Below are 19,640 nucleotides of genomic sequence, written 5' to 3'. Positions count from 1 at the left end.
TTGTTCCAATGGCTTACTAGAAATAAGAATAAAAATAAAAAATTCATTCTCATAGAAACCGAACTTACTCCTATCAGGCTCAAACTATTTCCTAATAATTATATTATGATTCATCTCTATTCCCATTCCGAGTCCCTACTCTGAGTTTTTGAGAGTCTCCCTTCATCAGAAGTAAAAGATATATAATCTGACAGGGAGCAAAGATTTGTAAAAATAGGCTTCATTTCTTGCTTGAAAAACTGAATTCCATGTTACAAAGAGTTACCAGGAAATGAACATCTACTGATAACTTAATCTATACATACTGCATGCTCTCATTTGATCATGCCGATTACAAAATGCCACAGAAACAGCTAATCGAGACCTTTACAAACCCCAACCCAGATCGAGATTTCCATATGATCAACTGCGAGGTCAGAGCGTACCATGGCAAAGCATACAGGTAACTTGATTCTGCAAGCGAAAACCTTCTGTTGTTACAGCTTTGTAATAGGTAACTCGGGGCTAGGATGGAACTATCTCTTCAAGGTTCAGAGGAAGCTTGGAACAGCAAGGGGGGGCCTTAAACCAAAACCCAGGTCATTTCCAGGCAATGAACCCTCTCTACTTGGCAGAGTACCAGTTCTGGGCACATTTAGCATCAACAGCAAGGTCGACACTAAGAATATTCTTGCCGTCAAAGGGTTTTTCCATGCACTCCACAACGATTGCCTTAGCAACTTCAGCCGACTCTGTTGGTCCCTCCAGGATGACTTCGTCGTGAACCTGCTTCCCAAAGAATGGTTGTTACTAGTCATTTTTTGAACAAACCCGCTTTGGGTGGCCTTCTACTGAAGTTACTTTAGTGTGTAAGTTGATGCCTCTACTAATCAAATACAGATCCACAAGTTTCCGTTGATCAATGTGTAAGACTAGGACACTAATTATATTATCAATCACAATTTAATCCCATTACCATCTGACTCAATGCACCTTAAATCCTTTATGCAAATTATTGTTAAAAAATGAAAAAAAGGGAGTTATAATCTATTAAAGTCTGCCATTACCATCTCACTCCTCTTCTTAAATCCTTTATGCAAATTATTGTTGTAAAATAAGAATATGAAAGGTGTGGTCTCCCAACAAATACTACAGAAGGACAGTTAAAAAAAAAACTAAAAATATGTCAAGTAGATGAACCTGAAATTGCATAATACAATCAGTAGAGGTGGAAGGAAGTCATGTTCAAAAGAATGTTGTCACCTATAAAATTGGAGGTAATCAAGAGAATGAGAATGAGAATTTGAATTGGTGGTGAGAGAGAGAGAGAGAGAGAGAGAGAGGACCACTGTGTGTGCGTGTCACCAAGAAATAGCAGAGGTTATTGATGTATGATTGGGAAGACCGCAAGATGAAGATAAAAATGGTGCATTATTAAGAACTACCAGCAAGCCTGCACGAGGCACAGGGAACCAGTCCAGTGGGTGGGGGTTGGGAGGTGGAGTTCCTGGCCCTCTAAATGATAGTTCACTTGGTAAATGAACTGTACCAAAACTTATTTTTAATTTGATTATTTTAGTAATGATTTAAATGAGACCAATGGACAGGGTTTGTATGGACAAACATAGCAAGATGTTAGAGGCGAACATAAGGGCTGAATAGATACTTGAGAAGCAAGCCAGGAAGATCATGTCAAACTTGAACATAGACAACCCCCCTGGCCAAATAGAATGAGGACCTGAAGTTAGTCATGGAGGGCTCAGCAGTTTTCAGAAAGTTGGTTCATCATAATCAAAAGTGAAGGTCAAAAGAGATGTCAGTGACCTCGTTAGAGATTGTAGAAACAAATTTAATTGTTTTGTGTTGAAAAATATTGCTCTCCCTGATGGACTCAAATGGGGCAACAATAACATCTATGCAAAGCTGTAGTATGATCTGAAATTTAGTTATGTAATGCAATTTTCAACAATAAGCAAACTAGGGAAGAAAATAAGAGGGTAAAAAAGGAAGACATGATCCAAACCTGTAAAAGCAGCTTCCATCCAAGCTCCTTTAAGCGTGCATTCCTCGATATTTCTAACATGGCACACATGGCAACATCAGCAGCACTACCCTGTCAAATTCAACTAAATGAGAGCTCAGAGAGACACAGAGAGAGAGAGAGGGAGAGTGGGGGGGGGGGGGGGGGGGGGAGAACCTGCACTGGGGTATTTATGGCAGCTCGCTCAATGTGGCCTCTTTGAGAAGCAGTAGCATGATGCACCGAAGGGAAAGACCGGGCCCGTCCTAGCAATGTGCAAACATATTTTAAAGTTGTAGCTTCTTTTTTACGTTTTTCTTGCCAAGCAAGCACTTCTTTCCTCTCTTTATACCAGCGTTCAACAGTTTCCCTTGCTTCTCTCACAGACACCTGAGAATAGAAATGGTGATGCCGTGCTGTATATAATCAAACTATCTTAATGCAATTTGATCAAAATTACTCATCATTTAGGCTTGGTGCTGAAAGCATACCTTCCAATCCCGGGCAAGCCCTACTGCAGTTTTTCCATAGGCAATGGAAAAGTTGAGCATTTTTGCTTTCCTTCTTTCTGAACCAAAAGCATCCTAACAGATAAATAAATATGTTTCAATCAAACCATGATGATTACAGTTAAATTGGAGCTTCACATGTTTTGTTGTAGGCAAGTGGCAGCCCCTTTAAAAGTTTATCAAAGGCGCAAAGGAGTGGGCTCCAAGGCCCAAACTTTAATTTGGCATTCTCTGGGCCATAATGGGCTTAGGTGGGATCTTATACAATTCAATATGGATTCAACCTAGAAAGTACTTTCCAGCAATCAAGTTATGGCCTAGTCAATGGTCACAAGTTACTCTTCTCAATCATTAATATTGTCATTTTCCAAGTCCTTCATGTGGTCTAGTAGTGAGTCCAAGTTTTTGTTATTTTCAAGTTGCATTACTACTATGTAACTAGTTCCAAGGAATTATAAGTCCCTAGAAAAGCTCTATATAGTAGTTGATCAGTCTTTTGATAAGGATGAATGAATGATGAAATTTTCAGCAGCCACTATGTTCTTTGTGTGATACAAAGAATACTTGGATGTGAAGCCTAAAGGTTTCTAGGAGTGATTCCTAGAGTTCTTTCAACTCACCACTACTCTCCTTGCATTTTACTTCTTGTCCTGTATCATTTGTGCCATCTACTTTTAATAAATTTGTATTCCTTTTAATTCCCACAAATTCCTCAACCACACAATCAATTTTTATTTTTTATTTTTTTTTGGCGAGTAAAGGCAATTGTATTAAAAGAAAAAGTATACATGACGTATACAAAGCAACCAAGGTGTGAGTACACAAAAACAAATCATGTGCTTATTCATTGTCCCAAGGCAGCTATGATTTGGCACCTTATTTTTGCTCTTTTTGGTGTTCATTGGGTTTTACCCAATTCTATCAGGGAAACCATTCTTGGTTGGAACGACACCTTTGTTGGAAAGAAAAGAAAAAAGGCGTGGAATGCAGCCCCTTTATGTTTATTTTGGACTTTATGGAAGGAAAGAAATAGAAGAATCTTTGAAGATATTGAATTAGCGGATCAAGCTACTTTACGGTCTTTTTTGTACATGTTTTCGGATTGGGTTAGGGTGCATGTAGATTGTACTTCATGGGGTGAATCTCTCTTCCTTGGAAGATATAAAAGAAGGTGTTTGTAGAGCCTACCAGTCCCTCCTCTCAGATTCTGGGGATTGGAGGCCTAGTATCAATGGCCTTAACTTCAAGGAGCCGGGAGAAGGCTTGGCCAGCAGCCTAGAAGTTATGTTTTCTGAGGAAGAAATTTTTACAGCCCTAAGCAGCTTCTGTGGTGACAAAGCCCCAGGCTCGGACGACTTCACAATGGCCTTCTGGTTGTTTTGTTGGGACGTTAAACCAGAGATTTTGGGTCTCTTTAGAGAGTTCTACCTCCATGGGAACTTCCAAAGAAGCTTAAACTCCACGTTCCTCTTGCTCATTTCTAAGAAGGAGGGGACCGAAGACCTAAGAGATTTCAGACCAATCAGCCTGGTAGGGAGTGTGTACAAATTGCTTGCCAAAGTCCTTGCCAATAGACTGAAATCAGTGATGGGGGAGGTGATTTCTGATTCTCAGCATGCTTTCGTCCATGGGAGATAGATTCTAGACACTGTTCTTATTACTAACGAAGCCCTTGATTCTAGATTGAAAGACAACATCCCGGGCCTCCTTCTCAAGATGGACATTGAGAAGGCTTTTGACCATGTCAATTGGGACTTTCTCATGGATGTGATGTCTAAGATGGGATTTGGGCATAGATGGATTAATTGGATGAAATGGTGCTGCTCTACGACTACCTTCTCGATCCTCATCAATGGAAGCACTTCAGGCTTCTTTCGTAGCTCTAGGGGATTGAGACAGGGCGACCCTCTATCCCCCTATCTTTTCCTTTTTGCCATGGAAGCTCTTAGCCAATTGTTGTCTCGTGCAAGAAATGAGGGTTTTATTTCTGGTTTCAGAGTGGGAGGAAGAGGAAGAGAGGGGTTGTTCGTGTCCCATCTCTTGTTTGCCGATGACACCTTAATTTTCTATGACGCCAATGCAGATCAGTTGCAATATCTTAACTAGACCTTCATGTGGTTTGAGACGATTTCATGATTAAAAGTCAATCTGAGCAAAACGGAGGCCATCCCAGTGGGGGAAGGCATTCCTATGGAGACTCTTGAGACGGTCTTGGGATGTAAGATAGGGAGTTTACCTACCTCCTACTTGGGTCTTCCCCTTGGAGCCCCTTACAAATCCACTAGGGTGTGGGATGCAGTGGAAGAAAGATTCAGGAAAAGGTTGTCTCTCTGGAAAAGGCAATACCTCTCCAAAGGTGACCGTCTTGCCTTGCTAAAAAACACCTTCTCTAGCCTCCCAACCTACTTCCTTTCTCTCTTTGTGATCTCCAAGAGGGTGTGTGCAAGGCTTGAAAAGATCCAAAGGGATTTCTTATGGGGCAGTGGAGCATTAGAGAATAAACCTCACTTGGTGAGTTGGAAGGCTATTTGTGCCACTAAAAAGGAAGGTGGCTTGGGCATTCGCAGTCTAGCTACTTTTAACAAGGCCCTTCTTGGGAAGTGGTTGTGGAGATTTGCTAATGAGAATGAGTCCCTATGGAAGCAAATTATCTCTAGTAAGTATGACCTTCAAGAGGGGGGATGGTGCTCCAAAGGTGTAAAAGACCGTTATGGAGTGGGGGTTTGGAAGGCCATAAAAAATGGTTGGGAGAACTTTCATTCTCATTCCCGCTTCATCATAGGGGATGGCACTAGTGGGCTTTGTTTTAATAGACACCTTAATGATTGGGAGGTGGGAGAAGTAAAAGCTTATTAAGCAAGCTTCATCCTTTGACCATTAGAAGAGGTGTGGATGACTTGCTCCGGTGGAAAGAGAACAAGAATGGGACCTTTTCTGTCAAGTCTTTTTATAGCTTACTCTCAAGGGGCACAAAGCCCCCCTTCCCGGCTAGAACTATTTGGACGCCTTGGGTTCCAATTAGGGCTAGCTTCTTTGGGTGGGAGGTGGCTTGGAGCAGGCTACTCACCACTGACCACCTGAAGAGATTTGGTTGGAGCATCCCCAACAGGTGTTTTTTGTGTAAATAAGAGGAGGAAACCACAGATCACCTTCTTCTGTTTTGCAAGAAAGCCAGAATGTTATGGCTTCTGATCTTTTCCCTTTTTAAGGTGCAATGGGTGATGCACTCCTCTGTGAAAAGAAACCTCCTAGGTTGGCATATATCTTTTGTGAGCAAGAAAAGGGAGAAAGATTGGAGAGCTGCTCCTCTCTGCCTGATGTGGACCATCTGGAAAGAAAGGAATAGGAGGGCCTTCGATGATATTGAGAGGAACAATCAAGATATTAAATCAATCTTTTTGTACACTTTTGTGAATTGGGATAGGATGTATATAGAGGAACACACTTTGTATTTGATAGATTTCGTAGACTGGCTAGCCACCAAGTAAGGGTCGGGCTTGTTTGTCCCTTTGCTTTTTGCTTCTTTGTATTTGGTATACTCCGTGTATACCCTTTCTCTAGCCTATTGGCTCTTAATGAATTTACTTTACCTATCAAAAAAAAAAAGTAAGGGATTTTTTTGCTTTTTTCTTTTCCCTTTGGCCTTGTTGCCTTGTATATACTTCGTGTATACTTTCAGGTGTACGTCAGGCTTTCTTAATACAATTGCTTGTACTTATCAAAAAAAAAAAAGTACACAAAAACAAGCAACTGCACCCTAAGAAGAACCTAACCAATTCACAAAATCTAGCAAGGACATAGGCATTAAGATTTAAGGAAATAGTTTTCAAAATTTAGCATTAAGATAGTGCCCATAGGCACAAAAATAAGAAGCCAGCCTGCAAATCTTTCAAAGCCCATGAAACTACCATGCCAGGTAGTCAAAAATTTTCTCAACTGAGTGAGACAACCCAATTAATGCCAAAAGAAGCAAATAACAGACAATAACAGACTATAAGAACTGAGTTCTAATGAAACAAAAAAAAATACAGTTTTCTAACTCCTTGTCTCAATTTTCATCAGAGACAAGCTTTTAATTTGGACAATGTGATGAAAGCATTAAGAAAATAGAAGCATAAATGTTGTAAAAAGAATTATTCACTTACCCAATCCTTAGCAACCACAGGCAACCAAACCCAACACCATGTTAAGTTGAAAAGCTTCAACTCAGGCTGAGGTTTGGGTTGGAATGATTGACCTTTAACCCAGTCCAACCTGCCTTAGTTGTGGGCCTAAATTCCACTAACATGACATCTTAAGCATACACTGCCCATTTTTTGACCCTCCGACTCAATTATTTTCAATGTAAACGTGCCTTTTCTTATCCAATTTTAAGCCAACACTTTCCATAAATCTAATGTCAAACATTATGAAATATTGGTTAACCCATAACCATAATCCATGCTCGTGCTATCTAATTATATTCACTACCAAACTAACAGTTCATATATTACCTTCAACAGAGGAACTGGAGGTTTGTCTTCACCAGGTTGAGGATGCCACTCAAGAAGCACTTCTCTTTTTTCAACAGCTTCACGAATATGTGGATACATATTCATTGCAGTCCTAGAATGGAAATCTCCACCAGCTTTGAAAGCATTCAACATGCTTTTACAGTTGGCAAGATGTGCAAGAATCCTAAGTTCCAGCTGTAACATCGAACATTGTTCAATCAACAAGTGAAAATAGACCGAACTTCTAAAGAATAAATAGATTTTGAAGCCAAGTACCTGTCCGTAATCAGCAACAATAAGGGAGTTTCCAGGTGCAGCTATAAATGCTTGGCGGATCTTATACCGGTCCTTCTCTAAAGCAGGTTGGTTCTGATTTGTAGAAAACAAGAATAATAACACCCCTAGTTAACAAGTAAAACAAAATAAAATAAAATAAACTATAATACAAAAAAAATGCATTTATTTCCTCATTATTTCTATTTTGCCTTGTCTTGATGAATACTGAAAAGACATCTGAAACTCAGATATCATCCACTATAAAACTCTTGTCAAGGTAACCATTGTGCCTTAATAACAGCTATTATGCAATTCCAAGGAGATAGCCATGAAATGAAAAAATGCATTTGTCGTTGGAAAACTAGGATATTCACTCTCAAGGCATTTATCATTTCAGGCATGCTATTAACTCTACTACCTTTATAAACTCCAGAATTTTTTTCCTCAGTTGATTGGAAGCTACATACTGGTTTTTGACCAGCATTGAATAAGGAAACCATTTTGATTGAACACCAAGGTCATGCTTTATTCAATGATAAGAACCAACAATAATAGAGCATGAGAACACCTGTTTTCTTTTCTAGTCTTAATTGTCACTATGCAAACAGCATTGGAAAGTAGGTAACATCTACTGTTGAATACTGCAGCTTTATTTTTTAAATATTAACATTACTAGTTAAGGAAAATAAAATATGAACCTGCAAATTTGATCTCCAAGCTGACAAGCATGAATACTGCAGTAAATATTAGCGCTACTGGTTAAGGAAAATAAAAGATGAACCTGCAAATTTGGTCTCCTAGCTGACAAGCGCCCAGTTTCTGTGTTGATATTAAGCGAACAATGAATACGCCCATTCTTGCCAGATATTTCACCATCCTGCATTAGAAAGCAACCAAGATCATCATGAACTACCAACTCAATTTGAAGTTAATAAATGGAAAAACATTAAGAAACTGTTAGCAGAAAGCAGCATTTAACATTTAATCTTTATGGAGAGTTGAGAGAGAGAGAGAGATGTTTCTCACGTCCATTCGTAGATTTTTGAGGCTTTGTTAATGCCAAACCCCCAATTAGAACCTCCAGTCAATAGGTTCTAATTTTGGCCAAACCAAACACAAAAAATTGTAGGTGATATAAGTAATATACACTAAACCACAACATAACTAACCTGCTGAATTTCCCTTAAATAAGATTAGGTTGAAGCAATTTTCTTAGCTTTGTAAGGGTTTTTATATATTTGATTCTGTAGGATCCAATCTATTCTCAGATGTATGATAATATTCACAGTGGCAATGAAAGAAATAGTTTCATATATCTTTATTTTTCTAGTTGAAAAAATTTATGTCAATATCGTTAAAATGATGATATTTAGGTATTTAGGTTTTCTTTATTCTTGAGGATCCAATGATAAAGGTTTTGAGAATTTTAGCCAAATATTTAATAAAATCTCATAAATGGTAATTAAAAACTTTCACCAATTTTTTAAATGCTTACTCCCTACCAAATTAGCAACCACAAGGGTGTAGGTATGTGCATGTGTGCATGGGTAAACATCTCATGTCTTCATTTGTTAGGTATTGTTATAATAAGCATTAATATCAAATGAATGTAAAACTCCCCAAAAACCATAAACATCCCCAAAGCCTTCTTGACTGAGTGGATAAAGTTTGGAGTATTTAGAATTGGAACAATTTGATTCTGAATTAAAAGTTCTTTAAATTATTAACATATATGTTTCTTAATATGTAATGTCACATTGGTGGATTGCAGCTATTGCCTATGAACAGATGCTATTCGACGATCCATGCATGGATAAGAAATTTACACAGTAAACCAACTTTGCTGCTTTTTAGTAATGGTTTTAGCTGGGTGAAACAAAAAGGATCAGTTCAGACAGAAGGAGAAATGAGGCCAGTTATGCCCTATATGCCAGTTCAATCAACTAGTTTGACCAAGCCTCCATACACCGCAGGGCACTCGAATATGAAATATCATTTCCTGGCCTAAATCAGAATATTATCCTTTTATTCAGTAGAAACTTGGAAAACAGAAGTTCTCAAGTGGCAAGGGGTTGAGAAAGTTTCAGTCCTAATTTCATGTAATAGCAACAAATACAAGAAAATAAAAACTAAAAAAATACAAATGAAACAGTGTGCGTAGTAATAGAATATGACAGTAGAAATCACCTGCAATGGGAGGATGAAATTGGATATCAAAGAGTTAATAGAGCAAACTTCACATAAAGCAGCAATGGCATGGCAAGCCTTCCTCCCCTCCTGCCCCTCCCCAAAAGCAGCATAAGCTGTTCCATAAGCAGATATGTCTGTGTCCTCACTCTCTTTTGGTCCTCGTGTTCCAGGAACTTCATCAATCTTTTCTATGGCAGTAGTCTCAAAGTCACATTCAGCATCATCAATAAAATCAAAGTCTGCAGAGACCTTCCCTGCGAGGGTCTTCAAGGCATCTCCACTAACTGAGGGCCAGCCAGATGCTGTGCACATCTCAATTGGTATCTCAACATCAAAGCTACTTAGTGTAATATTCCGAAATTTTGTGGGTGCCTTTTTGCCTTCTTCAATCACTTTGTCAACATTGGGAATCTTAAAAGTTTTCTCCATTGGAAGACACTCATTGGGATCCTTTCTATGAGAGAGAGAGAGAGAGAGAGAGAGAGAGAGAGAGAAGTGATTAAGTTAAATATATGGAGCTCCATCGGGTCTGTATGGAAAGGATGAGATTTCAGAAAAGTAGTAACTTTCATTTTTGTCTCTCTCCTAGCATTTGAATACCATGGAAATCAAAACATCCCATGTGAATCCAAAAAATTTTGAGAGTGGTTTCCTCCAATAGAACTGTATATTTTTCCTATAAAATTTGCAGGGAAGTTTAACTTAGACAGGAATCATAAAACTCTCACTAGCCTGTAAGTTCACATGCAAGAGATTTGAGGCCAATTTTCTCCCATAAAAAAGAGACACTCCGGAGATATTTTACAGAACACTAACTTCAACAGGAAATTTAATATTTTCATGTAAAAATGCATAACTCTCAAGTGATCCAAGCAGAGTATTAATGATACTGAAGCACACTAAAAATGTGAAGTTAAAAATATGCCAACCATACAGGAGATATATCCTTCATCTGTATCATAAATCTAACATTCACACACATTATCATAAAATGTAGTGTGTTTCTTTAGTTTGGAATCAGACTCCAATGAACTGCACCCCACAATCCCACAATTAATTTATATGCAATCTTATGAATCAGGAGCTCCGTGCTCTTGAGCATATCCACACTTAGGGTCATATCCTTCCCATTGTGTCCACTATGAGGCTCTTTTATATGTTGTTCATTATCTTCGTGATGCCATGGCTTGTCCCCCAGTTTTACCTTGTTTTTTTAAGAAACAGCTTACCTCCAGTGGTGGAGCTAGAAAATAAGTTGAAGGGGAGGAAGAAAGAGGGGGGTGGGGGGGAGAACAAAAATCAATTGGATAGCTGTGTGGTAACCAGAGTTTCCTCCTAAATCAAAGGATAATTGTTCAAACCCTCAATAAGGAAGGTTTTTTTCCAAATTTTCCCCCGGGAGGGGGGAGGACATTTGCCCCCTTGATCCTTATGTGGATCCACCCCTGCTTACGTCCCTTGTCTTTATTTCAGCTTTGTGCCTACCATGATGTTAATTAAGTCAGATGTGACTAGTCTACACTATAGGCTTCCATGCTTCGCTTGGACACTCTCATTTCCTGGAAGTGAGAGAGGCAAGAATTGCAACTTTACCCCAATACAAATTTGGGAATTTCAAAATGGCTACCACTGATATTGAGGTCAATTGCCTTGATGAGTCAGGGTTATTATTCATATACCCACACTATATTGTTATAACCCGAGTGAAATCAAGTTTTCCAGGAACCCAATATTTAGTGAGCAGATAAGAACATTGAAATTAGCTTCTCATCATTACCTTGCAAGACCACTCTCCTACAGCATCACCTTTTCAATCTTTTCATCGTCATTACCTTGCTAGAACACTCTCCCTGCCTCATTACACCATCATTACCTTGCTAGCACACTCTCCCTGCCTCATCACACTATTGTTACCTTGCTAGAACACTCTCAGCACTTCAGCTCACAAACTTCTTTACAAAATCTAGTACAAATCTTGATTCATTGTGAAAGGACAAGAGTGCTATGAACTATTCTCTTAGCAGTCTTCTGTTTGAAATGAGTGTTTTGAGCTTCAATGAGAAATCTCCTTCTTGAGTGGAAATTTAAGAGGTTGGATAAGAAGAGAAGTACTGTTTGGTGTATGACTCTCCATTGTTTGTTTTGGTGTACATAGAAAGAGCGTAACAAAAGATAAAGGGTTGAAGGAGTTCATTAAATCCCTAATGGAATGGTCTTACAATTTGATGGAAATGGCGAGTTCCTTATTGATGGATTTCTTAGATAGTCTAACTTGTGAATAGTGTGGTTTTTTTTCTTGTAGGCTGTTCTCCTGTGATATTTTTTGCATACTGCCTATAAATGTAGGGTGAACCCCTTTTCTTGGTGCTGTTTTAATAGATGCTCTTTTTGTCTATCAAAAAAAAAAAATCTTGTACAAGTCGACATTCTCTCTTTTAACCAACAAAATATTGGTTCTTTTTTTCTAGTGGTATATGAAATTGAGAATACTAATATATTGATGACAAATGAATATTAAAAAAAAGGATAAGAATTCCTTATGCACTCCCCTTTTCTTGGTGCTTTTTTAATAGATTCTATTTTTGTCTATCAAAAAAAATCTTGTACAAGTCAACATTTCTCTCTTTTAACCAACAAATTATTGTTTTTTTTTTTTTTTTGTGGGCGGATATGAAATGAGAATACTAACATATTAATGATGAATGAATGTTAAAAAAAACGGTTAGAATTCCTCAAAACTTAGAGAAAACAAGAGGGATATGGTTAACGAATCAAGATCTCTAATCCAAAAAGATAATTCTAACAGGGACACCAACAAATTCTTGGCCACCACAATCAAAAGGGTCATGAAAACAAGAGGTCTCCCAAACTTCTTCCACCGATCTCTTGTCTTTGACTGTTCTAGCATCCCTTTCAAACCAGATAGCCAACAATGAAGCAAGGGTAGCTCCTCTTCATTAAACCCTCACTCTAGAGCTCTTTCCGAACTCGATGAAAAGGATGGTCATCATATCTACAATGCCTCTTGCAGCAACTTTCTCAATTTCTGTCAGAGAGAACAACCTTTGCCATAACTCTGATGAGAATACCTAGTGAAGAAAGAGATGATCGACCTTCCTACTCATCACACAAAGAATGTAACACAAGGGCCAAAGGTTTTATAGGACCTCCTTATTTGAAGTAAATTATTAGTATTAACCTTCTAACTCGCCACCAACCGTGCAAAAGCTTTGACTTTCAAGAAAGTTTTGGAATTCCAAATAAATTTGGTTTGAGAGAAAACAACTAGGAAATCATATTTTCATAGAGCATGAAAGGAAATTTTGGGAATAAGAGGTCACTAGGATCTAAGGACCAACCTTGACAAGATGTATGATATACATTATGGACTCAAATCCTAGTAGCTTAAACTTTTAAGAAAATTGGTTGTTCAACATGAAATCAAACTCTTGTTTGATGGGATGTCAAACCTTATAACATGTTTATTTCCCCATTTTATTGAGTCCATGTGTAAGCTCAAAAGGAGAGTGTTTGTGATTTGTTTGCCTACAAGCTTATGAGTCTCTCTACATGTGGTTATTGGATCACATGTAAGGAAGGGTGTTGGAGAGCATGATATACATGTAAGTCTAAATCCTATAGATTTAACTTTTTAGGAAAATTGGTTGTCCAACAAACATCTCCTTGTTCGGGACTAAAGGAAGAGTAACATTTTGCAGCTAGAATAATAGGAAGTATACATCATTGATTGCTACATCCTTTATTTTATTTATTTTTTTGGAAATCATCTCCAAAAGGAGAGTACAACCTACCAAAAAATTGACATCTATATCAGCATATTTTCCTCAACTATGACCAAAAGAAGAAAAGGGAAAAGCCAAAAACAGACTAAAGACAAGAAAAAGCAAAAGAAAAATAGAAAAAAGCAAAATAGCATATTAGAAAATAAGAACTTCTTACCTGTTTGCAACGCCACCAAATAAGAGCTGGCGCAATTGTGTATCACTTCCCACATTCATGTACTTAGCATCAGGGCAATGCTTAGATGCCCAATTGCGAAATCTGTTGGCAGCAACCTGTTCCTCTGCTTTGGCTACTTTCTCCACCTTAGAGAGGTAGGCTCGATCTACCAGCATCCCCTCAGTTTCCATTTGAACTAGAAGCTCACCGAAGGGCCTCCAGTATTTCTGATAGAAATCAAACATGCATCCTTTACGAGCCCCATCAAGAAGCCATTCCTTATCCAACAGTTTGTTTTTCATGCTCTCATAAAGCTTGAGTGTGCTCATTGAATCCAATGCAGAGTAACTAATCCATGGTTTCCGATCCTCTCTTTGTAGCACTTCTACTGGAGCAATGGTGATAATTTTACCTTCAGTTCCATCCTTCTTCAGTTTTTTCTTGCCAAAGATGGTTTTCATTGATACTTTGCCAATCAATTCTTCTCCATTAGACATGTCAGCACCAGACATGACTTTTGAGTCACGTGTTAGCGCTTCAAGAGAATATCCACCAACTGCCCGTCTTGAAGAATCCCACAACCGTGCCATATGCATTGTGTCAGCGTGAAAACCTGAAACTTTGAGATCATAGTTCTCTATAACATGGTTGTCAAAACTATAGTTGTGCCAAACCTACACAAAGAATACATCAACTTGTCATTTCCACAATTGTCCATGCACTGAGCTAGTTTCTCAGAGTATAGGTAAAATACTAAAAGCTAAAACAGTTAGAGATTTCTCTCTTTTTGTTTTCTGCTAGCTAATTCACATATTAAAGAAATCTTGCTAAAGGGAACTGAAACAGTTCAATTGTTAAAAGATGATATAGGCAATCAGACCAGTATTTTCCCCCCTTGAGGAAAAGCAAAAAGGGAGATTGTCCATACTGGAGTAAGTACAGTACTCCACAATTCCAGAAGGACTAATGATCAATGAGAATCAGTTCAATTGGTATCGTATATAACATAAAATTGAAAAATATGTCAGTTTGAAAGAATTTCAATACTTCATCCAGCTGATACCACGTAATAAGAAATTTAAAATCATACCATTAGGTCTCTCATATAGAAACAAACTGATAGACAATAAGAATAATTTTGATGGAAAAATTATTTGCAGTCAAATCATTCTTCATGGCTTTGTCCAATACATCAGATGTAATTCCTTTCTCCTGAACTAAATTTATATGGAAATCTAATGTCCCATCCAAGGTCAAGGTCTCTCCTTGGTTAGTGGCACACAAATAGGTAAATACCAATGACATGCTATAGTTGAGAAGACCTTTCAAATTCTTTAGTCCCGATTGATGCTTTTTATGTAAAGGGAGTGAAGAGTTGATTCACCATCTCCTTTATTGTCCAATAACTTTGGGGTCTGGCACAATCTATTCAAACAAGTCAAGATTGGAGTATATACAATATGATGATCAATTCATAGTTGATTGGGGAGCCTCATTAGAGGCAAGACCCTTTGGCAAATTGTTTGTCTCATATTGCTTTGTAATTTGATTTCTGAATTCTCATGAATAGAGTATAAAGAGTAGTGCCTATTCAGCCAATGGATGGAGCATTGTAAGGGTAGGATGTGTTGGCTAGCACATTGCAATAATTTCACAAGACAATGAGCCAAAATTGTACATGCATAAATATAGGTACACATACATGTATATACTTATAAAGAGGTGGTGCCTCTTCGACTAATGGGTGGAATAGCCTAAAAGGTAGGACAAGTTGCTCAAACATAGCAGCCCAATGGGCCAAAAGGATGCACACACACGCATACATATATATGATATCTATGTTTTTGTTTTTCTTTTTGGTCCATTTTTTCGGGCCCTAAGAGTTGAACCTAGAACTTCCTACATCCCACCTCTCCAACCCTTCACCACAAAAACCACACACACACACACACACACATATGCACAAACACACACGCATATATATATATATATATATATATATATATATATATATATATATATGATAGGTATCTAAGTTTTCGTTTTTCTTTTTGGTCTTTTTTTCGGGCCCTAAGACTCAAACCTAGAACTTCCTACATCTCCACCTCCCCAGCCCTTCACCACAAAAGCCAGTCCCACTCACAGCTTCAAAAATCAGCCAATTTGATAAAGGTGGCATGACAAGAGATCTTGCACATGGGAAGAGTTGGATCATCAAATGGCAAGGATTATACAACCCTATTTTCCATTTATTCCCTAAAACGGAGCAATAAATCAAGATTTAAGAACATGCAATAGGCCTATAATCACAGGTATGGAACAATCACCATATTGGGGGGGTGTGTGTGTGTGTAACATAAGTATATATGGATGTATGCATGCATGCATGTAGATCACTGGAAGATGTGAACTACACATGACCCGCCAATTCACCATGGTAAGACATGAAAATCTGTCAATTTGATGAAAATGGCATAACTACTAATTTTGTACATGGGAAAAGTTGGATAATGATTAAAATCCTAGATCAGGAAACATGCACCAAACCTTCAATTACAAGTATAACAGTGTCATAGTATCAAGTTAACAGACACAAAGACTCTCATTATTGCTAGCACAGAAGGTTGTATAAATGCTAATAATGCTAAACAGAAGGCGCTGTAGATCAGGAGGACCATCAAGTAAAAGCATACCTTTTGGATTGATGGGTCTTCAAAAAATGGAGCAAATTCAACCAAAAGATCCCTCCCACCACCATCAAGAACATCTACCCAGATACAAGACTTTCCATTTCCAAAATCTGCTTCAGGTCCAGAATAAATACTGAAGCATATTATCTCTCCATGATCAACAGGTGTTTCCCGCTTCACATCAATGTTGGCCACCTGTGAAATTATCAGAAAACATATTATTAAAGTAACTCACAAATGAGAGTATCTTGAGTAGCTTATGAGTAAATATCAACACTTCTATAAATAGCCAAACATCTTCTTTGTAACTTAAGTAGAGCTCATGCCTCTGTGTCACATGCATGGATAAGATGCTTGTACTGAGTGGTGAGCTTCCTGACAATTTTTTTTGCAACATAGATATCATCAACTATGAGAACTTTTTCATAGATCTTAGAAAGCTTCCTGCGAGCCTCCAACTGAGAAAAAGCATGTGTTCCCATAGCAGGTATTATGGATCTTTCATTGGATTCGTCATTTTCAATTGCATCAGCAGCTCTATCCCAAGAAAATATGAAATTTGCCTCTTCCCTATCCTCCAAAGGCTTCATTGACAATGACCCATTAGACTGAACAACCTTCCTTGAGTGATGAGGTGCAGTACTGTTTACATTATTCCTGGAAATATGCTTGTTGCCTGCCTGTATTTTTTCAGGGTAAGCTAGCACATTTGAAGCACAGTCATTAGTCATTGTTTCACATCCTATATCCCCAGCAAATATTTGCCCCTGAACACTAGGATTATATAGCGGACCGTGAGTTTGAGCTTTTAATTGGCCATGATCAATACATCCTTGCCCTACTGAGCTTCGCAAATTTCCTTTTCTGGTAATACCATTTGAATTTGAACTACGATACTTAGTAAATATGCTTGACCTTACATAAGCATTGCCATCTTGTGAAATTTGCCTTTTTATTTCAACCAGTTTATTGGCCTCCTCAATCCAGATGCTCCCAGGGTTACTGCACCTAGTCACCCCTGAAGTAGCACCAAAACCAACAGCCCCACGAGGAGGAATAAAACCTACCTCTGGCTCTACTGGGCCATGCAGATGCTGCAGGTTAACCAAACCCCTTGTAAAGCATTTTCTTTCAGCACAAATCCAATTGGGATAGCGAGGGAGTATTAAAACTGATGAGGTAGAAAAACGAATTGCATGCTTCGTATGATGAGGTGAGCGACAACAATTGGCTTCACCATTTTTCTTAAGTTGAATAAATGGCCTCCTACAATAACTCAAACTTTGCCCACGCTGAAGTGTATTATTAAAAACAATGACACCAGGTAAAGTACCATTGGCACCTCGGAGTGGATGAACTTCTCCCCTGCAGTTTTAATCAATGTGTTATTACAAACGACAGCAGACCAACTAAATTCTATAACAAATGTATATACATACATAGATATATTACAGCATCGCCTGCATGACCCAGCTAAGGCAGCCCCTCGCATAGAATCAACTCAGTCACTTCCCTGCTTAACTGCAAGCATCAAGTCTTATTTTTCAAGTTACTGCTTTCAACCAAATTCACAATGTGGCGAATAAGAAATCCATAAAGCAAATACATAAAACTCAGGCCTACCAATCCAACTAGAACTCAACAATGTAGGGGTAAGAAACCCATCATAAAAGTTAAAATTCTTAAATTTTTTAATCACTGCAGAAACTCAATCAAGACTAGCACTTTTTCGAATAGGCAAATACATTATATATTAAGGCATCTAACCAAAAGGGGTACAACCCATATACACAAACAAGCTAATGCTAAAAAAATCTGAATATTTCCTGTCTATTTTTTTTTTCCAGTGTAGTCAGCACTGAAAATCTCTAGTCCTGAATTTGTAAATTTGAAATCCTTAAGCCATCAAAATTTTAAATCGTATCTAGGCTAATAAAATCGGTTGGCAAATTTCTGAAAAACAGAAACCAACACAAAAAATTTCAACAACATTTTTGGCATTTAGCAATAACAGAATGCATTTCAAATTAATTCTCAAACCACATTTTCAGCAAAACCTACAAATTTCCTCCATTCCAAAGTGCTTGCATTTACCAGTTCAGAAAATCAACAAAACCCCAAATCTTCACACCAAAACACTTAGAAATTTCTTTTACTGCTACCATCAAAACCCTAAAACGACACAAACTTATTTTCTTTTTTGATTTTTTTCTTCAAGATAGAGTGTGTGGAGGACGAAGCTGTACCAGAAAATCACAGACTGCACATCGTCTTCTCCGAGCTGAGATGAAACGCTGCGTTTTAAGGATGAAACGACCGCATTTTGGCGGCAAAGATGAGACTAGGGTTTTGGAAAAACCCTTGACTTCGTTTCGTCTTCTTGTTCTATCAGTGTCTCTAAACCGGTAAACCCAAAACCCCACCACTTCTTATAGAGAATTTGCTGTATTTTCAAAGTGTGTCCCTCAACTTTTGTTATTTTCATTATGGACCACCCAGTGGATCAGTGAACTTTTTTCCTTATTTCTGAAAGTACCCCTTTTTTATTATTTATTGTATGGTATACTACTATGGCCTTTTTCACGGGGTCTGCGTCGTCTTCCAAATTCCCTCCACAAGTCAAACCTTTTGACTACAAAATTAATTAAATATTTAAAATTATTTTTTAAAACTTTTATACAAAAATTAATTTTTATAGGAATTAATAAATTCGTCATTTGTAGAATTAGTTTTCATTTGTTTTTATGTAGGGTTGGTATATGATTATAAATTTATTTGTCTTATCTATTTTCTTTTTTTTTTTCTTTAATTTTTTTATATCAATCATTTTACAAAAACAATTAGACTAAAAAAAATTAAAATTTTAGCTCGAAAAAGAGAAAAAAAATGAAAAATATTTATATAATACAATTTAAAATAGAACTAATATAGATTTGCTTTATATATTTAATAAAGTAATATAATATTTTTTATTTATAAAGTTTAAATATTTAAATCAGAAATGTTATTAATAAAAAATCAAAAAGTTATTTATTAAATTATAAATTATATAATGATTTTTAAATAATATTAAATTTTGTATTTTTTTAATAATAAACACTGGGGTGTAATTTTTTTTATTTAAAAAACTATTGAACATTGAAATGTAATATTTCAATTTTTAGATATTATATCCCTTTAATATAATATCCAAGATTATGTTTGGTTCAGAAAATATGAAAAAAAAAATAGAGAATAAAATTTGAAAGAAAAGAAAAAAAAAAGGGTTAAAAAAGATTTAAATGAATCATTTTGCTTATTTTAAATATTTTATATAAAGATAAATAATTTAAAAATATAAAAATTTATTTAATATTTTTTTTTCTTTGTAAAACTAAATATAATATAAATATGTCATACCTAATTGAAAATGATATTTTAACATATGCATATTTTAAAATATTATATCCATTTAATATAATATTTAAGATTATGTTTAGTTTTAAAAAATTTATAAAAAAATATATATATAAAAAAAGAAAAA

At 36.9% G+C, this 19,640-nt stretch overlaps 1 protein-coding gene across 2 annotated transcripts; it reads right to left on the bottom strand.

The window, feature by feature from the left end:
• Positions 1 to 204: 204 nt before the first annotated feature.
• LOC117908818 (DNA polymerase I B, chloroplastic/mitochondrial-like) lies at positions 205 to 18,497 on the bottom strand. Of its 2 annotated transcripts, none has more exons than XM_034822590.1 (13): positions 18,364 to 18,497; positions 17,557 to 17,638; positions 16,444 to 17,482; positions 16,121 to 16,312; positions 13,428 to 14,101; positions 9,465 to 9,921; positions 8,059 to 8,154; positions 7,278 to 7,370; positions 7,002 to 7,196; positions 2,491 to 2,583; positions 2,177 to 2,389; positions 2,003 to 2,092; positions 205 to 765 (listed from the first exon to the last, which is right to left on the bottom strand). In XM_034822590.1, exons 2-13 carry the CDS (start codon positions 17,607 to 17,609, stop codon positions 604 to 606), a joined length of 3,357 nt encoding a protein of 1,118 aa, XP_034678481.1. In that variant the 5' UTR covers positions 17,610 to 17,638; positions 18,364 to 18,497; the 3' UTR covers positions 205 to 603. The 2 variants fall into 2 exon arrangements, with proteins under 2 accessions (XP_034678481.1, XP_034678482.1); XM_034822591.1 differs by having other exon boundaries at positions 17,557 to 17,630.
• Positions 18,498 to 19,640: the final 1,143 nt, after the last annotated feature.

The sequence above is a fragment of the Vitis riparia genome, chromosome 19 (assembly GCF_004353265.1).
Source record: "Vitis riparia cultivar Riparia Gloire de Montpellier isolate 1030 chromosome 19, EGFV_Vit.rip_1.0, whole genome shotgun sequence".
Lineage (NCBI taxonomy): Eukaryota > Viridiplantae > Streptophyta > Magnoliopsida > Vitales > Vitaceae > Vitis > Vitis riparia.
Note: the sequence above shows the minus strand (reverse complement) of the source record. Positions and strands in the feature narration are given on the sequence as shown.

Excerpts from the sequence above, each read along its gene's own strand:
- LOC117908818 (XM_034822590.1), bottom strand. The coding sequence starts at position 17,609 with ATGCGAGGGGCTGCCTTAGCTGGGTCATGCAGGCGATGCTGTAATATA. Across the intron at positions 14,102-16,120 it reads AAGACCCATCAATCCAAAAG|GTTTGGCACAACTATAGTTT; the intron begins GTATGCTTTTAC and ends TTCTTTGTGTAG. Across the intron at positions 7,371-8,058 it reads CTAGGAGACCAAATTTGCAG|AACCAACCTGCTTTAGAGAA; the intron begins GTTCATCTTTTA and ends TCTACAAATCAG.